The sequence below is a fragment of the Aspergillus fijiensis genome (assembly GCF_003184825.1).
Source record: "Aspergillus fijiensis CBS 313.89 unplaced genomic scaffold BO72scaffold_126, whole genome shotgun sequence".
In the NCBI taxonomy this organism is placed as follows: domain Eukaryota; kingdom Fungi; phylum Ascomycota; class Eurotiomycetes; order Eurotiales; family Aspergillaceae; genus Aspergillus; species Aspergillus fijiensis.
Window position 1 is genome coordinate 23708 of NW_024469102.1, and position 11814 is coordinate 35521.

Sequence of the window (11814 nt, forward strand, 5' to 3'; positions counted from 1 at the left end):
GCGATTCATGTTCATGCAGGATCTGCTCCACAACCCTCCAAGATGTTATTTAAAAGGCACTCCGCGAGATCTGCCTCCGAGGAACATCTTGTCAAATTTCGATTCTCCAGAACAGCCTGCCTCGAGAACCATGGGGGATCCCGCGCCTGAGTCCATCAGCATCGATAAGATCCATCAAATTGGGACGGAACCCTTTTTGCAAGTCGAAGCCACCACTGCGAAGAACCGCTCTGTTCGCATCGAGGGTCCGCCAAAGCGGTTGATTATCTGCTGTGATGGATCATGGCAGTCATCCAACCATGGGCAGATGAACGTCCCGTCTAATGTCGCAAGGCTCAGTCGTGCCATCGCTCGCTGCGGACTTGCTGATGATAAGGGAGATGCCATCCACCAGATTGTCTACTATAACGCAGGCGTAGGCACTGGCACGAGCAAGAAGGACGATCAGAACTGGTTGGCCAACACGATGGCTGGGATTCAGAAGACTTGGGAGGGCGCGTTCGGTCGCGGACTGGAGGAAAATGTCTGCGAAGGATACAACTTCTTGGTAAGTAGGAAAACTAGTATCGCAAGGGCCTAAGCTATCCTAACTTCATACTAGGTCAACAATTGGACCCCGGGAGATGAGATCTACATCTTCGGTTTTTCCCGGGGTGCGTACACAGCCCGAGCCTTGGCAGGCCTGGTTTGCAATATGGGAATTTGCATGCCGGACATGATGGATGACTGGTGGGCCATGTACGATGATTACAAGAAAAGGTTGAATAGGCAGGACAACTTCGCCCTCGTCTGCAGCAACAAGCTCTCTGGCACATGGATAGACACGTGGAGTGGGGGCTCGAAAGGTGCTACCGTGGGATTGAAGTATGAGGATCGGTTTTACAAGAATGTCCCGATTGAGGTGGTTGGTGTTTTCGATACTGTCGGCGCTCTAGGCTTGCCCAACAATACTTGGTATGATTTTACAAACTATAACAGTACTGAGCACGGCTTTCATGACACAGACGTGCACCCACAGATTAAGCACGCCTTTCACGCTCTGGCGCTGGATGATCATCGAGCACCGTTCAGTCCCACACTTTGGCACCTTCCGACCCGCAACACCACGACCAAACTGATTCAGTGCTGGTTCCCGGGATGTCACATTCACATCGGAGGAGGTAGCGAGGAGACGGCGCAGCATATGGGAGATCTGGAATCGATGGCGAGCTTGTCACTGGCGTGGATGATTGACAGGGTTCGAGAGCACACGAACCTTCAATTCGAGTCTTACGAGTTAACGCGTCTCTATCAAACATACATCAACACCGTCCTTGACCTATCGCAGCGCTCTTTCAAGAGATGGGACAAGGCACACAGCTACAGCTATGCTAATGGTGACGGCAAGAACTACGACGACGAAGCTGACCCTGACAATCGTACTGGCTATGGTGGCTGGGGTATGGGATTCCGACCCGACAGTATGACCTTCGGTATGAGCTTCGCGGGCACCATCAATCGCACCCCTGGCCAGTACAAACCGCTCAAGAAGAATGACAAGAACGAGTTGGTTGCTCTGAATCCGAATCTCTATTCTACTGAAGAATATATTCATCCCGTGGTTGCATATGCCTTGGGCAAACCGTACCGGGAGGCCAACCAAGGACCGGTGCTACGCTATCAGCCGGAAGCACTAAAGAATTTTACCCGCGTGAAAGACCCCAAAGACCCAACCACCGGTAAAATCCAAGAAGGGATCTTCTGGAGAGGAGTCTTCCCACCTAAAGAGAAAGGTTACCTGAAGACCAAATGGGACTCCATATGGGGCGGATCTCAGCCGCCTGCTGAACCGGAAGTCTTGCTCATCCCCGAGATGCCGCTGTGGGAAGATACAGATAGTAATCTGCTGAACGAAAGAGACTACATGCGGGCCGACTGGCTGGCGTTCTTGGCTCCAAGATTGTGGTTCCCCGAGCCGACTATAGATCACATCGACAAATACCTGAAGGGGCACAAGGAACCCAAGACTTTGGTAGAGAGTTTGACAGAGCGCGAGACGGATCTACTCTATCACCTAGCAGTCAAGGCCCAGTCGCAGCTCACTAGTGTCTGGCAGATGAGATCCGTAGCCTTTAAGCTGAGGCAGAAGATACCGTCGAAGGGAAATGAGGAGAATGTAAAGCTGATGCTCGACACGGGTGCTCGCACCAGGAAGTTCTTGGACCTGCTGGATCGAGGCGAGTTATATCCTGAAGAGGAGGCATGAGAGGCTGAAAATGTTGAGTCCGTCGGTAGTTGGTATGCAGGCTGAAATACAATGTCTTCCCACCTGCAATTCTATATTTTGCAGTTCAACATAGATCAGAAACTAGGTAGGCAGCTTTAGAGTCGGTCCTACCTCGAACACATTGGCTGTGTAGCGTGCCTTGTTGGTTCAATAAAGTGTGTAGAGAGTCAACGTCAACCAGCAAAAGGCTTTATGCCTCAGGCAGCGAAAGAGCACAAGCCCCGAAGGCCCAATTCCCAAGGGATACGGCGGTCCACAGCGACCCACGGCGGCGATCGGAACTTTTGGTGGCCATAAACCCCTGAACTAAACCCAGCAACCATTTGATAGTCCGTCTGCAAAACAAAGACTGCCCACATTGGGCATCTGGATGCCACTTGAGGACTGACAAAACAGACCTGTCTCACGGTTCTGTCTGCTTTGCAGTCAGGTACCCTGTCACAGTTGCTGGACCATTGATTTCCAGTCGGTGCGAAACAGGAGTTGCATAGCCTGACAATAATTGATTATTGAAGATCCTTGAAGCCCCCGGATCGGACAGGTCAATTGTGTAAGTATCATCTCGAGTAACTACAGCAGACAGATGTGTAAATGAGAGAGAGCCAGTAGTTAGTAAAACTAGCAAACTAGCAAATCTGACCTCGAAGTGTACCTGGGGTGATCCATGGGTGAACATGAATGGGGGCAGTGGAAAGAGCCACTGCACTGCACTGCACTGCACTTGAGCCCGGGTCGTACCAGAATTACCATGGACCACTCTCAGACAGTCTGGAGAAGAAGACCTGGGATAGTGACGATTGGTCTGCCAGCCACAGAATGGGGAAAAGGGGAGTCCTGCGGGAGTGTAACTTTGGTATGCGTATGGTCATGGAGGAGTATCGGTGCCTAAGGTGTCCGCCTATCGTGGCCTTACAACCCCCTTAAACCCACTAGTCAACGGCCAGTTTGACGGGGGGCGGCGGCAGTGGGAAGGGAGAGGAGACTAACTAAGAGTAAGTACAACGGGAAGACCATCTCCTCAGGGGAGAGCGAGAAGAGCAACAACCATCCCATCCCATCCCATCCCATTCCCATTCCATCCATCTCCACTGCATTCATTCTCCCTCTATCTTCCTTCCCTTCATCCTCCTCCTCCACTTCCCACGACCTTCCTTTACTTCAGCTTCCTCCTCTTTTCAACCCTTCACTCGCTTGCTTAAACTCTTCTAATTCTACTCTCCATCCTCATCTTCCTTTCTTTCTTTGTTTCTCCCTGCCCCCCCCCCACCCACCCACCTCCCTTCTTTAGCCCACCATGTCTTCCTCATTCAGCGCGGTAAGTTGTTATCCTTCCCCTTTCTATGCCGGCCGCTCGAATTGCCTCACCCCCACCACTACCACCACCACCACGCTCTTCCAATGCCTTGGGGGTCACAGGTATTTTCAATTGTGTCAACTGCTTCAACTCTGCTCTGAGTCTCAACTGTGGTTAATTCGCCTCTAACTTCAAGCCCAAGCTCCGTCGCAAGAAAAACGTCAAGAAGGGTATCCAGTTCTGTCTGATGGTCTGTGGTGCCAGCGGAACCGGTATGTTTGCAACCTGCGCAGTCACGCTCTCCAGTCCCAGAAATTGACCAGCCGTTTCGATATCCCTAGGACGCACTACCTTCGTCAACACTCTCTGCGGAAAGAAGGTCCTGGAAGGAAAGGACGCCGACGACGCTGCCAACGCTCACATTGAGGAGGGTGTCCGCATCAAGCCTGTCACAGTCGGTGAGTAGGCTACCACACTAAGTGTTTCAACGCTGGAGCTAATGCACAGCTCGACAGAACTCGAATTGGACGACGAAGGCACCCGCATCTCCCTCACCATTGTCGATACCCCCGGTTTTGGCGATCAGATTGACAACGAAGCAAGGCAGGTGGCCCTGGCTCCAAACAATACCACTCTCAGTGCACGACTGACCGTTTCGCAGCTTCGGGGAAATTGTTGGATACCTCGAGCGCCAATACGATGATATTCTTGCCGAGGAGTCTCGGATCAAGCGTAACCCCCGCTTCAGGGACAACCGTGTCCATGTCCTCCTTTACTTCATCACACCCACCGGTCACGGTCTCCGTGAGCTCGACATCGAGTTGATGAAGCGCCTGTCGCCCCGTGTCAACGTCATCCCCGTCATCGGCAAGGCCGACTCCCTCACCCCCGCCGAATTGGCCGAATCGAAGAAGCTGATCATGGAGGATATCGAGCACTACCGCATCCCTGTTTACAACTTCCCCTACGACATCGAGGAAGACGACGAAGATACCGTGGAGGAGAATGCCGAGCTGCGGGGTCTCATGCCATTCGCTATTGTTGGTTCCGACGAGTTGATTGAGATCGATGGCAAGAAGGTGCGTGCCAGGCAATATCCCTGGGGTGTTGTAGAGGTCGAAAACCCTCGTCACTCCGACTTCCTGGCCATTCGCAGCGCCCTTCTCCACAGCCACTTGGCCGATCTGAAGGAGATCACCCACGATTTCCTCTACGAAAACTACCGTACCGAGAAGCTCAGCAAGAGCGTGGACGGTGCTACTCCGTACGTATTCCTAGCCTTGACATCATTCGTGCTATCCGTTCGCCGACTAATAGTTTCGCAACAGTACACAAGACTCGTCCATGAACCCCGAGGATCTGGCCTCCCAGTCCGTCAGGTTGAAGGAGGAGCAGCTCCGCCGCGAGGAGGAGAAGCTCCGTGAGATCGAGCTAAAGGTGCAGCGTGAGATTGCTGAGAAGCGCCAGGAACTGTTGGCTCGCGAAAGCCAGCTGAGGGAAATCGAGGCCCGCATGGCACGAGAGGCCAGCCAGAGCCAGGTCGATGTCACCAACGGAGATGCCTAAACGAATACCGTCGAAATCCCTGGGACTCATGGAAAACGGTTTCCACATGATTGACATCTGACACCGTATGTGCCTTTGTAATGAGAACCGTGGCGCGGCAGTCGTAACTGTCTACGGGGTTAAGATTAGTCGGCCGTTTATTCACGTTAATAGCTTTTTCTCTTCTTTTTTTTCTCTTTTGCTTTCCTGATTTTTCTTTTGAACTGCAAGGAAAAGGGGAGGGCAAATGCAACGTTCCGTTTTAGTACGACGATGACTGGGAACAACAAATCCTGTCTGGCTTTTTTTCCCCTCTCTTTTATCCTTCCCACCGCCACCAACCACCCCTCTGGGAATCATCCCAGACAGACAAGAACAGAGAAGAAGGGCAAAGGAACGGACATATTTTCGGCTGCAATCTTCCAACCTTCCAACTTCACATCGTCTTTCGAAAGCCATCAATCATCTAACCCCGTTGTGCTGCAAGATGTCTGGAGTCAGAAGAATAGCATCATTTTTAATCACTCACAGTTATCACCGAGGAAAGCATCTGCATAAAGTTTCAAATTCCTAACATTGCTTGTGTTGTCCCTGGTTTTTCTCGTTCCTTTTGATCATTACTCTTTTCTTTTCTTCCTTTCTACTCCCCCTCCCCTCACATGAAACCCTGTCCCAGTGTCAGCAGCGCGCAGCAAGATTCCCTCTTTTGTCCGGTAGTTTCTCTTGTTCTATTTCCCCTTTTTCTTAGCTTATTATATTTTGTCGTTATATTTGAGTTATTTGTATGTGAGTGAGTGTGTGTGTGCAACAAGCAAAAACAACTATCCAAACAACCAACCAACCAACCAACCAACCAACCCAACAAACCAAACTCGTGGGTTCTTTTCCTAAATTTATGCGTGCCCTTACTCTTCCATGTCCTCTCCATCCCAATGCATTCTGTCCAGGGCTTGGTAAGGTACGAATTTTGTGCCGTAGATCTTCACCCCAAGTTGTGGCCATAGATCGTAGATGTACCTCTCGCCACCACCTACCATGCCACTTCTTCTAGTTCAAAGCAAATTCCGTTCGATGGATCGAACAGGAGTTCGACATCACCTGCCAACACAATCCGGAGGGGCTCGTAACAACGAAATCGGGTGTAGGGGAGAGTCACGGGACCGAAGGTAAGTACTGACTGTACAGTCCATAAAATATGTTGCGGTCTGCTTTTTCCATCGCGATCATTGCCCATTCGTCCCAGTTTTATGGGTAGTGTGTCGCCATGGTAGATATGAACACTTTCACTCTTTATGAGCGTGGATTAGTAATTGACCCTAGTGCATCGACGTGATACGGGAGCATGAAGTTGGGGAATACAATATATTATGTTATTGAGTGGGTGGGTGCGTGGTGTACAGTACATGGCTAGATCAATGCTTACTTCGGCAAGCGGAGCGGAGGCGGAAGTGCTAACTCAGTCAGCGGGCCCGGGAGGTTTGAGCCTTCAACTATATACCTCTCTCACTGCGCGGCAGAAAGGGCGTGAGTGCAATTGGTCTAGGTTCAAGGCTGGTGCTTAGAAGGCTATCTTTTGCTCTTTCTCGGAGAAGAAGCTTACGACTGGTTCAAGGTTCATGAAAGGACCCTGACTCTATAGGCGAGCTTACGCGCGTTGAGGAAATCGGAAGCCGCGAGGAAGAGAGCTACGTGACGACTCCCCCGGATCACAGCGAGTAGGACCACATAAGGACGAACAAGAAGCATGAAGTTCTTGACTAAGATGGATAAGATAGATGAGATGATAGAAAGAGAAGAGAAGAAAAAAAAATGGTGCGAGAAGAATGAGAAAAATTGGGGATAAAAGGAACAGGTGGTATTTGCGCTTCATTGTACACAAGTCGGGGAGAGAATTTGCGGGGTCGGATGGGGGTACGCCAAATCGACCATGGGGTTGGGTACAAAGACAGGGTAGATGGAGATGAATTGACATGGAGAGGTATTAGAGGAAGGAAAGGAGAAAAAACAAAATTGAGAAAGAATCTTTGGCACTAGACCTCCTGAGAGTCAAGGGCAGCAAGAGATTCTGAAGGGGGGAGGGGAAATGTGTTCAAGGTTAGTAACGCAGATGGATGAATGTATGCCCTCGCCGCTTTTGAGCCGACCGGGATAGTAAAAACAAAGGCCTTTCTAAGCGCAGCAAAAGAAGTGACACTTGGGACGAATATAGAACATGACACTGTCTCTCCTCGCATCTTCTGCTTCACTTCCACCCGTATAAGTGGTTTTTACTGATTGATGACTCAGTGTTGTGGCTTGTTCCAGAAATCCAAGCTGGCGACCACATCCTCTCCTGATTCATCTTCATAGGCATAAAGAATCTGTGACAAGGTAAGCAACTGCTCGGATCAAGTGACTGCCGGAGGCTCGACTTACTTCTCGGGTCGACGAATGCAACATGCGAATGTTCTTTCCAGTCATGATATGCACCAGCTCGCTCGTTTCAATGTGACGGATTTCGATGAAATTGGGTTCGAAAGCGAGAATATAAGGCAAAGAAAGTGCAAATGCGTTCGGATTGCCCTCCCAGGAGATTCTCCAGTCGGAACGGGCACGCCATCCGTTGCGGTTGACGAAGAATGAGAAGTCGCTGTAGTTCAAGAGGAATTCGCCGTTCAAGCGTTCAATGTGGATCGGCTTCACATTCTCCTTCCGTGCAACGAAGTCAAGAGATGTATCCGCCTGATCGAGCAGAGACTGTGTTTCGGTGGTTTCGAGACTGACAACCTCAAAGCCTCGGGCACAGCCCACACAGAGTGTTGAGCGAAGGAAATGGATCGAGGAAGACTCCGCAGGGATGTAGAATTCCTGTGAAACGCAAGGTTAGCTGCCAAGTCCGGGATGACAAGAAAGTCTGAAGGGCACGAACCTTGAAGAGCTTCAGTGTGTCCTGTCCACTCTGGAACATCTTGCTGACAGCCGACTTCTTCTTACCCTTCGCCAGATTATCCATAGGCTCATAAACCTTGATGGTGGTCGACAAAGCGGAGGTTTTGACGGAGCACACCAGATGACGTCCGAGTCCAATACCGGCCTTGAAGAAGTTCGCGTGACCTTGAATCTTCTTAGGTCGCTTCGCAATAGTGTTCTGGCCTTCATGAATCTCGAGCGCATCCATGGGGTAAGAGGATAGTGTCTTGTTCGACAGAACCAAAAGCAGTTGATACTCCTCCAATGTATCTATCTGAGTGACCTGACTGACATCAAGAACCCGCCGAGGTTTTGCTGACTTGTCCTTCGGCCAACGTTCGGAGAGATAGATACCGCTGTCCGTACCGTAGACCAATTTTCGACCTCCGTCTGCATCAAAGCGAAGCGCGGTTAGCATATAGAGAATGGGATTTTTGGCTGAGACAAGATAGAACATACCAATTGGAACAAGGCAGTTAACACGGTTGACAGATGTGAAGAAGTTCTCACAGAGAACTGTCTTATTGTAGAAGTTGCTGTTGCGCTCCCTGAGCTTCCGCTGCTGCTCTTCTACCAATTCGATGAATTTCCGGCGCTGAGTGGTTGATGTAGCGTACAACGTCTGCTCGTAACCGCCCTTGCCAAGATGCCTGAAAGTGATAGGAAGACCATCCTTAGTAGTGGGAGGATTTGCTGCAGCCTTGTTGGAGAGAAGACTGGACGACGGCCGTTTGGGAATTCCCACCTTGGGTATTACCTCATCCATCTGGGCAATGACCAACAGCTCTAGCGGAATAGGTTTCCGATATACGCGGTACTCCTCACGCTTGTTGACAACCTTGATTCTGACCAAGAGAACTGCGTGATCGAAGAGATATGCGGTAACCTCGGAGCTGTCTGTTGGCGTTTTCTTGAACGCCATCTTCGACAACATCTGCCGGTTCTCTTCCGTCAACTTCAAATCCACGTAATCGCCAGGACCAAACTTCAGCGCAGCATTGAGCTGCACCAGGTTGAAGTGGTTCTCAGCCCTACCACTCTCTGCGTTGACACGAGACAGGAAATCCTTGATCAGAGCAATGGCTTTGGGGATATCTTGGCGGTCTGGGCTATCCTCGGCTGTGTTTTTGAAGACCTGCTCCAGTAGGAGTGGATACCTGGCGAGACGCGTGGTCGGCTTGGTCAGATAACCATTCAATTCGAGCTTGCGCGACTCCTTGAGACGTTCCGTTTCCTCTACGAATCTCGCAAATGCCGGATTCGACGCTTTCTCCTTTTCGAATTCATATTTGCCGTACAGCTGATTGGCACCATATTTGATGAACGGATCGAATCGTGGCACGTGCTGAAGGAAAATATCACCGACCGTCTTGACAACATGGCTTTCCTTCTGTCGAGCATTTAAGGCCTCGCACAATCCACCGTTGACCTTCAGGACCTCCAAGCAATTGCCAAAGACCGTCCGGATGAATTTCTCACGCCGATGCTCGGGAATAGGCGAGGTAGTGGCATTGCCCGCGGCCCGCAAGGGCCTCATCCAGAAGTCTCGCAGATACTCCAAATCCTTGACAAAGTCACGCTCTGTGTACATGATCTCAAAGATGATCTCCTGACGTTTCTTTTCGCGATCGTCAATACTGTCTGATACCTCCTTAGGAACCATATTGATCCAGAGTTTCTGATTGTCGTTGTCATCGTCATCGCCGTGCAGACTGCCCTTCGAAGCAGACGATCGTAGCCCAGGCTGCGGCTTCAGATTCAGCCTAGCCTGCTGTTCGAGCCTTCTGGGGCAGGCGATGGAATAGCACAGGCTATCCCGCGTACACGTCGGCGAATAGCACTCACTGAGCAGTGTGAATACACCATTGACCTCCGAGCTTGGCGCCTCTTCTCCCATTGTCTCCTTGAATTGGTAAATTTCGCCCTGCGCATCTCGGAGGCGATGGTCGTACGTCACATCGTGGAAAAACTTCTGCGCATCCAGCGCGCGGCCCAATAGCAGAGCCAGATTCCGATCATTGGTCTTAATGATGTGTGCAATTAGATCCACTGCGTGGGCACCGGTAAATGCGTTTTGATATGACAGTCCGTTCTTTTGTAGTTCTGAGAGTGTAATTCGCTCACGGAAAACATCGGCAACACGCGAGAGCAGAGCTGGATACACCAACGGAACCTTACTGCGACGCGAGTTGCTTTGCGCAAGACCGGGCTGATTGCTTGGCTTCCCAGCCACAGTACTCTGCATGCTCATCGTTCGATCCGGCACGACGGTTGATGCCATCGACATGGAGCGCGAGTTTGTGGACCCATCGCTGGGTGGGCGAGGCCTACCGTTAACATTCTGGGCGCTGGGTGGCTCAGGTGGGTAGCCATTGACTGGGGCCTGGCTAGGGGGTCCGGATGGTTGCCTCCTGGGTGGAATTACTCGCCCTGTGCTTGTCGTGTAGGCGTGATCTCGATCCGTCGGGTACGTGGTCAACGACATGGCGCGCTCGTTCGGATTCCTTTCAGGGACGGGACGCCCTTGAGCTGTCATCGGAGCCGCCGCGGTGTACTGCTGCTGACGAATTGCATTGGCAGAAGTGTGATTGAAGCTGCTCAAAGAGGGTTGATACATTGGGGGACCACCCATCTTCGCCATTGACCGTGACCGGTTCGAGTCCGAGTTCAGGGCGGGATGGGCCGGCATTGTCCTAGTGTAGCCCTTTGGGTCTGGGTATTGTGGTCCCGTGTTCGGTCGAGAATCCAACCGTTGGGGCTGCGGATAAGCGGAGCGTCCGGGGTAGGGCCGTGCGGGGTGCTGTGAAGACTGCTGGAAAGCTGGAGGTGCTGCGCTGCCGGAGTAGGCTTGGTAGTATCCGTTGGGAGCCCCCGATGAATATCCATTCTGCATCTGGCGTGCGGGCGGTGGCGGACCTCGATGCATCTGTGGATGTGGGACGTGTGATGACATCGTGTGAGCTCGATCCTGAGAGAACTGGGGAGTCTGGGATGTCATCGTCTGCGAGCGTCCCGGTGGCGGAGCACCGCCAAAGATCTCGGAGTATGCAGCATCACGTTGGAAGGCAGAAGGGTGTCCGTAAGGCCGGTAATTCCGGCCTTGCTGGCCCCCTAAGTCAGCCATGGCGCCTTGCTGCTCCTCGCGCTCGTAATCGCAATGACTTGGGCTTTCGTATAGCGACACGGGTCAATCTGGTAGGTGCGACTCGAGGAGTTCAGGGGGGGAGTGGAAGGCGGAGGAATTCGTCTCAGTACAGGTAGGGTATCGAATCCGGTCGTAGCGAGCGTGCCGTTTGTCGCAATGAAAAAGATCGTTCCAAGTCGTGGAGATGAAGAAAAGGAGAAGAGGGCGGGTTTGGGAGGGGAAAAAGAAAAAAAGAGGTCCTCCACGGGCGATAATTTATAAGCACGTAAGAAAGAGAAAAATAAGACAAGAATAAAATGGCAAAAAGGAAATAGAGAAGATATCTAAACAGAGAAAGAAGCGCCCCGGTGTATCATGCCTCAACGAGCTTGGTGGTTGGAATAGGTTGACAGCCTGGGGAAAGGCGTCGAGACCGCGTGGTGTGTTGATGGTAATCGAGGTGCGCTTGGAGGAGCCTTGAGCGCAACGGCAAACCAGGACCCCTGGTTCATAACCTCAGCATTCTCCCTCTAGCTGATGGGTGGATCGACTCACAGTGCCTAGACAACGCAAATCCGAAGAGACTAGGCAGAGAGAGGATTAAGAGTGGGGAGGGAGGGAAGAAAGGAGGGGGGG

At 51.5% G+C, this 11814-nt stretch overlaps 4 protein-coding genes across 4 annotated transcripts; 2 read left to right on the forward strand and 2 right to left on the reverse strand.

Annotated features, from left to right (window-relative positions):
- Positions 1–130: 130 nt before the first annotated feature.
- BO72DRAFT_473652 (T6SS phospholipase effector Tle1-like catalytic domain-containing protein) lies at positions 131–2245 on the forward strand (the record flags this gene model as incomplete). Its single annotated transcript, XM_040947216.1, has 2 exons — positions 131–547; positions 602–2245. 2 exons carry the CDS (start codon positions 131–133, stop codon positions 2243–2245), a joined length of 2061 nt encoding a protein of 686 aa, XP_040794933.1.
- A 1341-nt stretch (positions 2246–3586) lies between these two features.
- aspA (putative septin AspA) lies at positions 3587–5197 on the forward strand. Its single transcript, XM_040942135.1, has 5 exons — positions 3587–3832; positions 3902–4018; positions 4076–4163; positions 4222–4824; positions 4889–5197. Exons 1-5 carry the CDS (start codon positions 3808–3810, stop codon positions 5124–5126), a joined length of 1071 nt encoding a protein of 356 aa, XP_040794934.1. The 5' UTR covers positions 3587–3807; the 3' UTR covers positions 5127–5197.
- BO72DRAFT_39977 (uncharacterized protein) lies at positions 5127–5662 on the reverse strand. The gene has a single exon (XM_040942138.1). The coding sequence runs from the start codon at positions 5562–5564 to the stop codon at positions 5268–5270; it is 297 nt and encodes a 98-aa protein (XP_040794935.1). The 5' UTR covers positions 5565–5662; the 3' UTR covers positions 5127–5267.
- Positions 5663–7232: 1570 nt separating this feature from the next.
- On the reverse strand, positions 7233–11432 carry rom2 (putative Rho guanyl nucleotide exchange factor (Rom2)). The gene is made up of 4 exons (XM_040942142.1): positions 8514–11432; positions 8014–8444; positions 7521–7952; positions 7233–7465 (listed from the first exon to the last, which is right to left on the reverse strand). Exons 1-4 carry the CDS (start codon positions 11176–11178, stop codon positions 7388–7390), a joined length of 3606 nt encoding a protein of 1201 aa, XP_040794936.1. The 5' UTR covers positions 11179–11432; the 3' UTR covers positions 7233–7387.
- Between the last annotated feature and the right edge of the window lie 382 nt (positions 11433–11814).

Bases quoted from the DNA above. Each gene is read 5' to 3' on its own strand.
- aspA (XM_040942135.1), top strand. From the start codon at position 3,808: ATGGTCTGTGGTGCCAGCGGAACCG. The intron at 4,164-4,221 runs GCAGGTGGCCCT...ACCGTTTCGCAG, and splicing joins CAGATTGACAACGAAGCAAG to CTTCGGGGAAATTGTTGGAT. The intron at 4,825-4,888 runs GTACGTATTCCT...GTTTCGCAACAG, and splicing joins AGCGTGGACGGTGCTACTCC to TACACAAGACTCGTCCATGA.
- BO72DRAFT_39977 (XM_040942138.1), bottom strand. From the start codon at position 5,564: ATGGCTTTCGAAAGACGATGTGAAGTTGGAAGGTTGGAAGATTGCAGC.
- rom2 (XM_040942142.1), bottom strand. From the start codon at position 11,178: ATGGCTGACTTAGGGGGCCAGCAAGGCCGGAATTACCGGCCTTACGGA. The intron at 8,445-8,513 runs GTATGTTCTATC...GCTTTGATGCAG, and splicing joins TAACTGCCTTGTTCCAATTG to ACGGAGGTCGAAAATTGGTC. The intron at 7,953-8,013 runs GTTCGTGCCCTT...TGCGTTTCACAG, and splicing joins ACACACTGAAGCTCTTCAAG to GAATTCTACATCCCTGCGGA.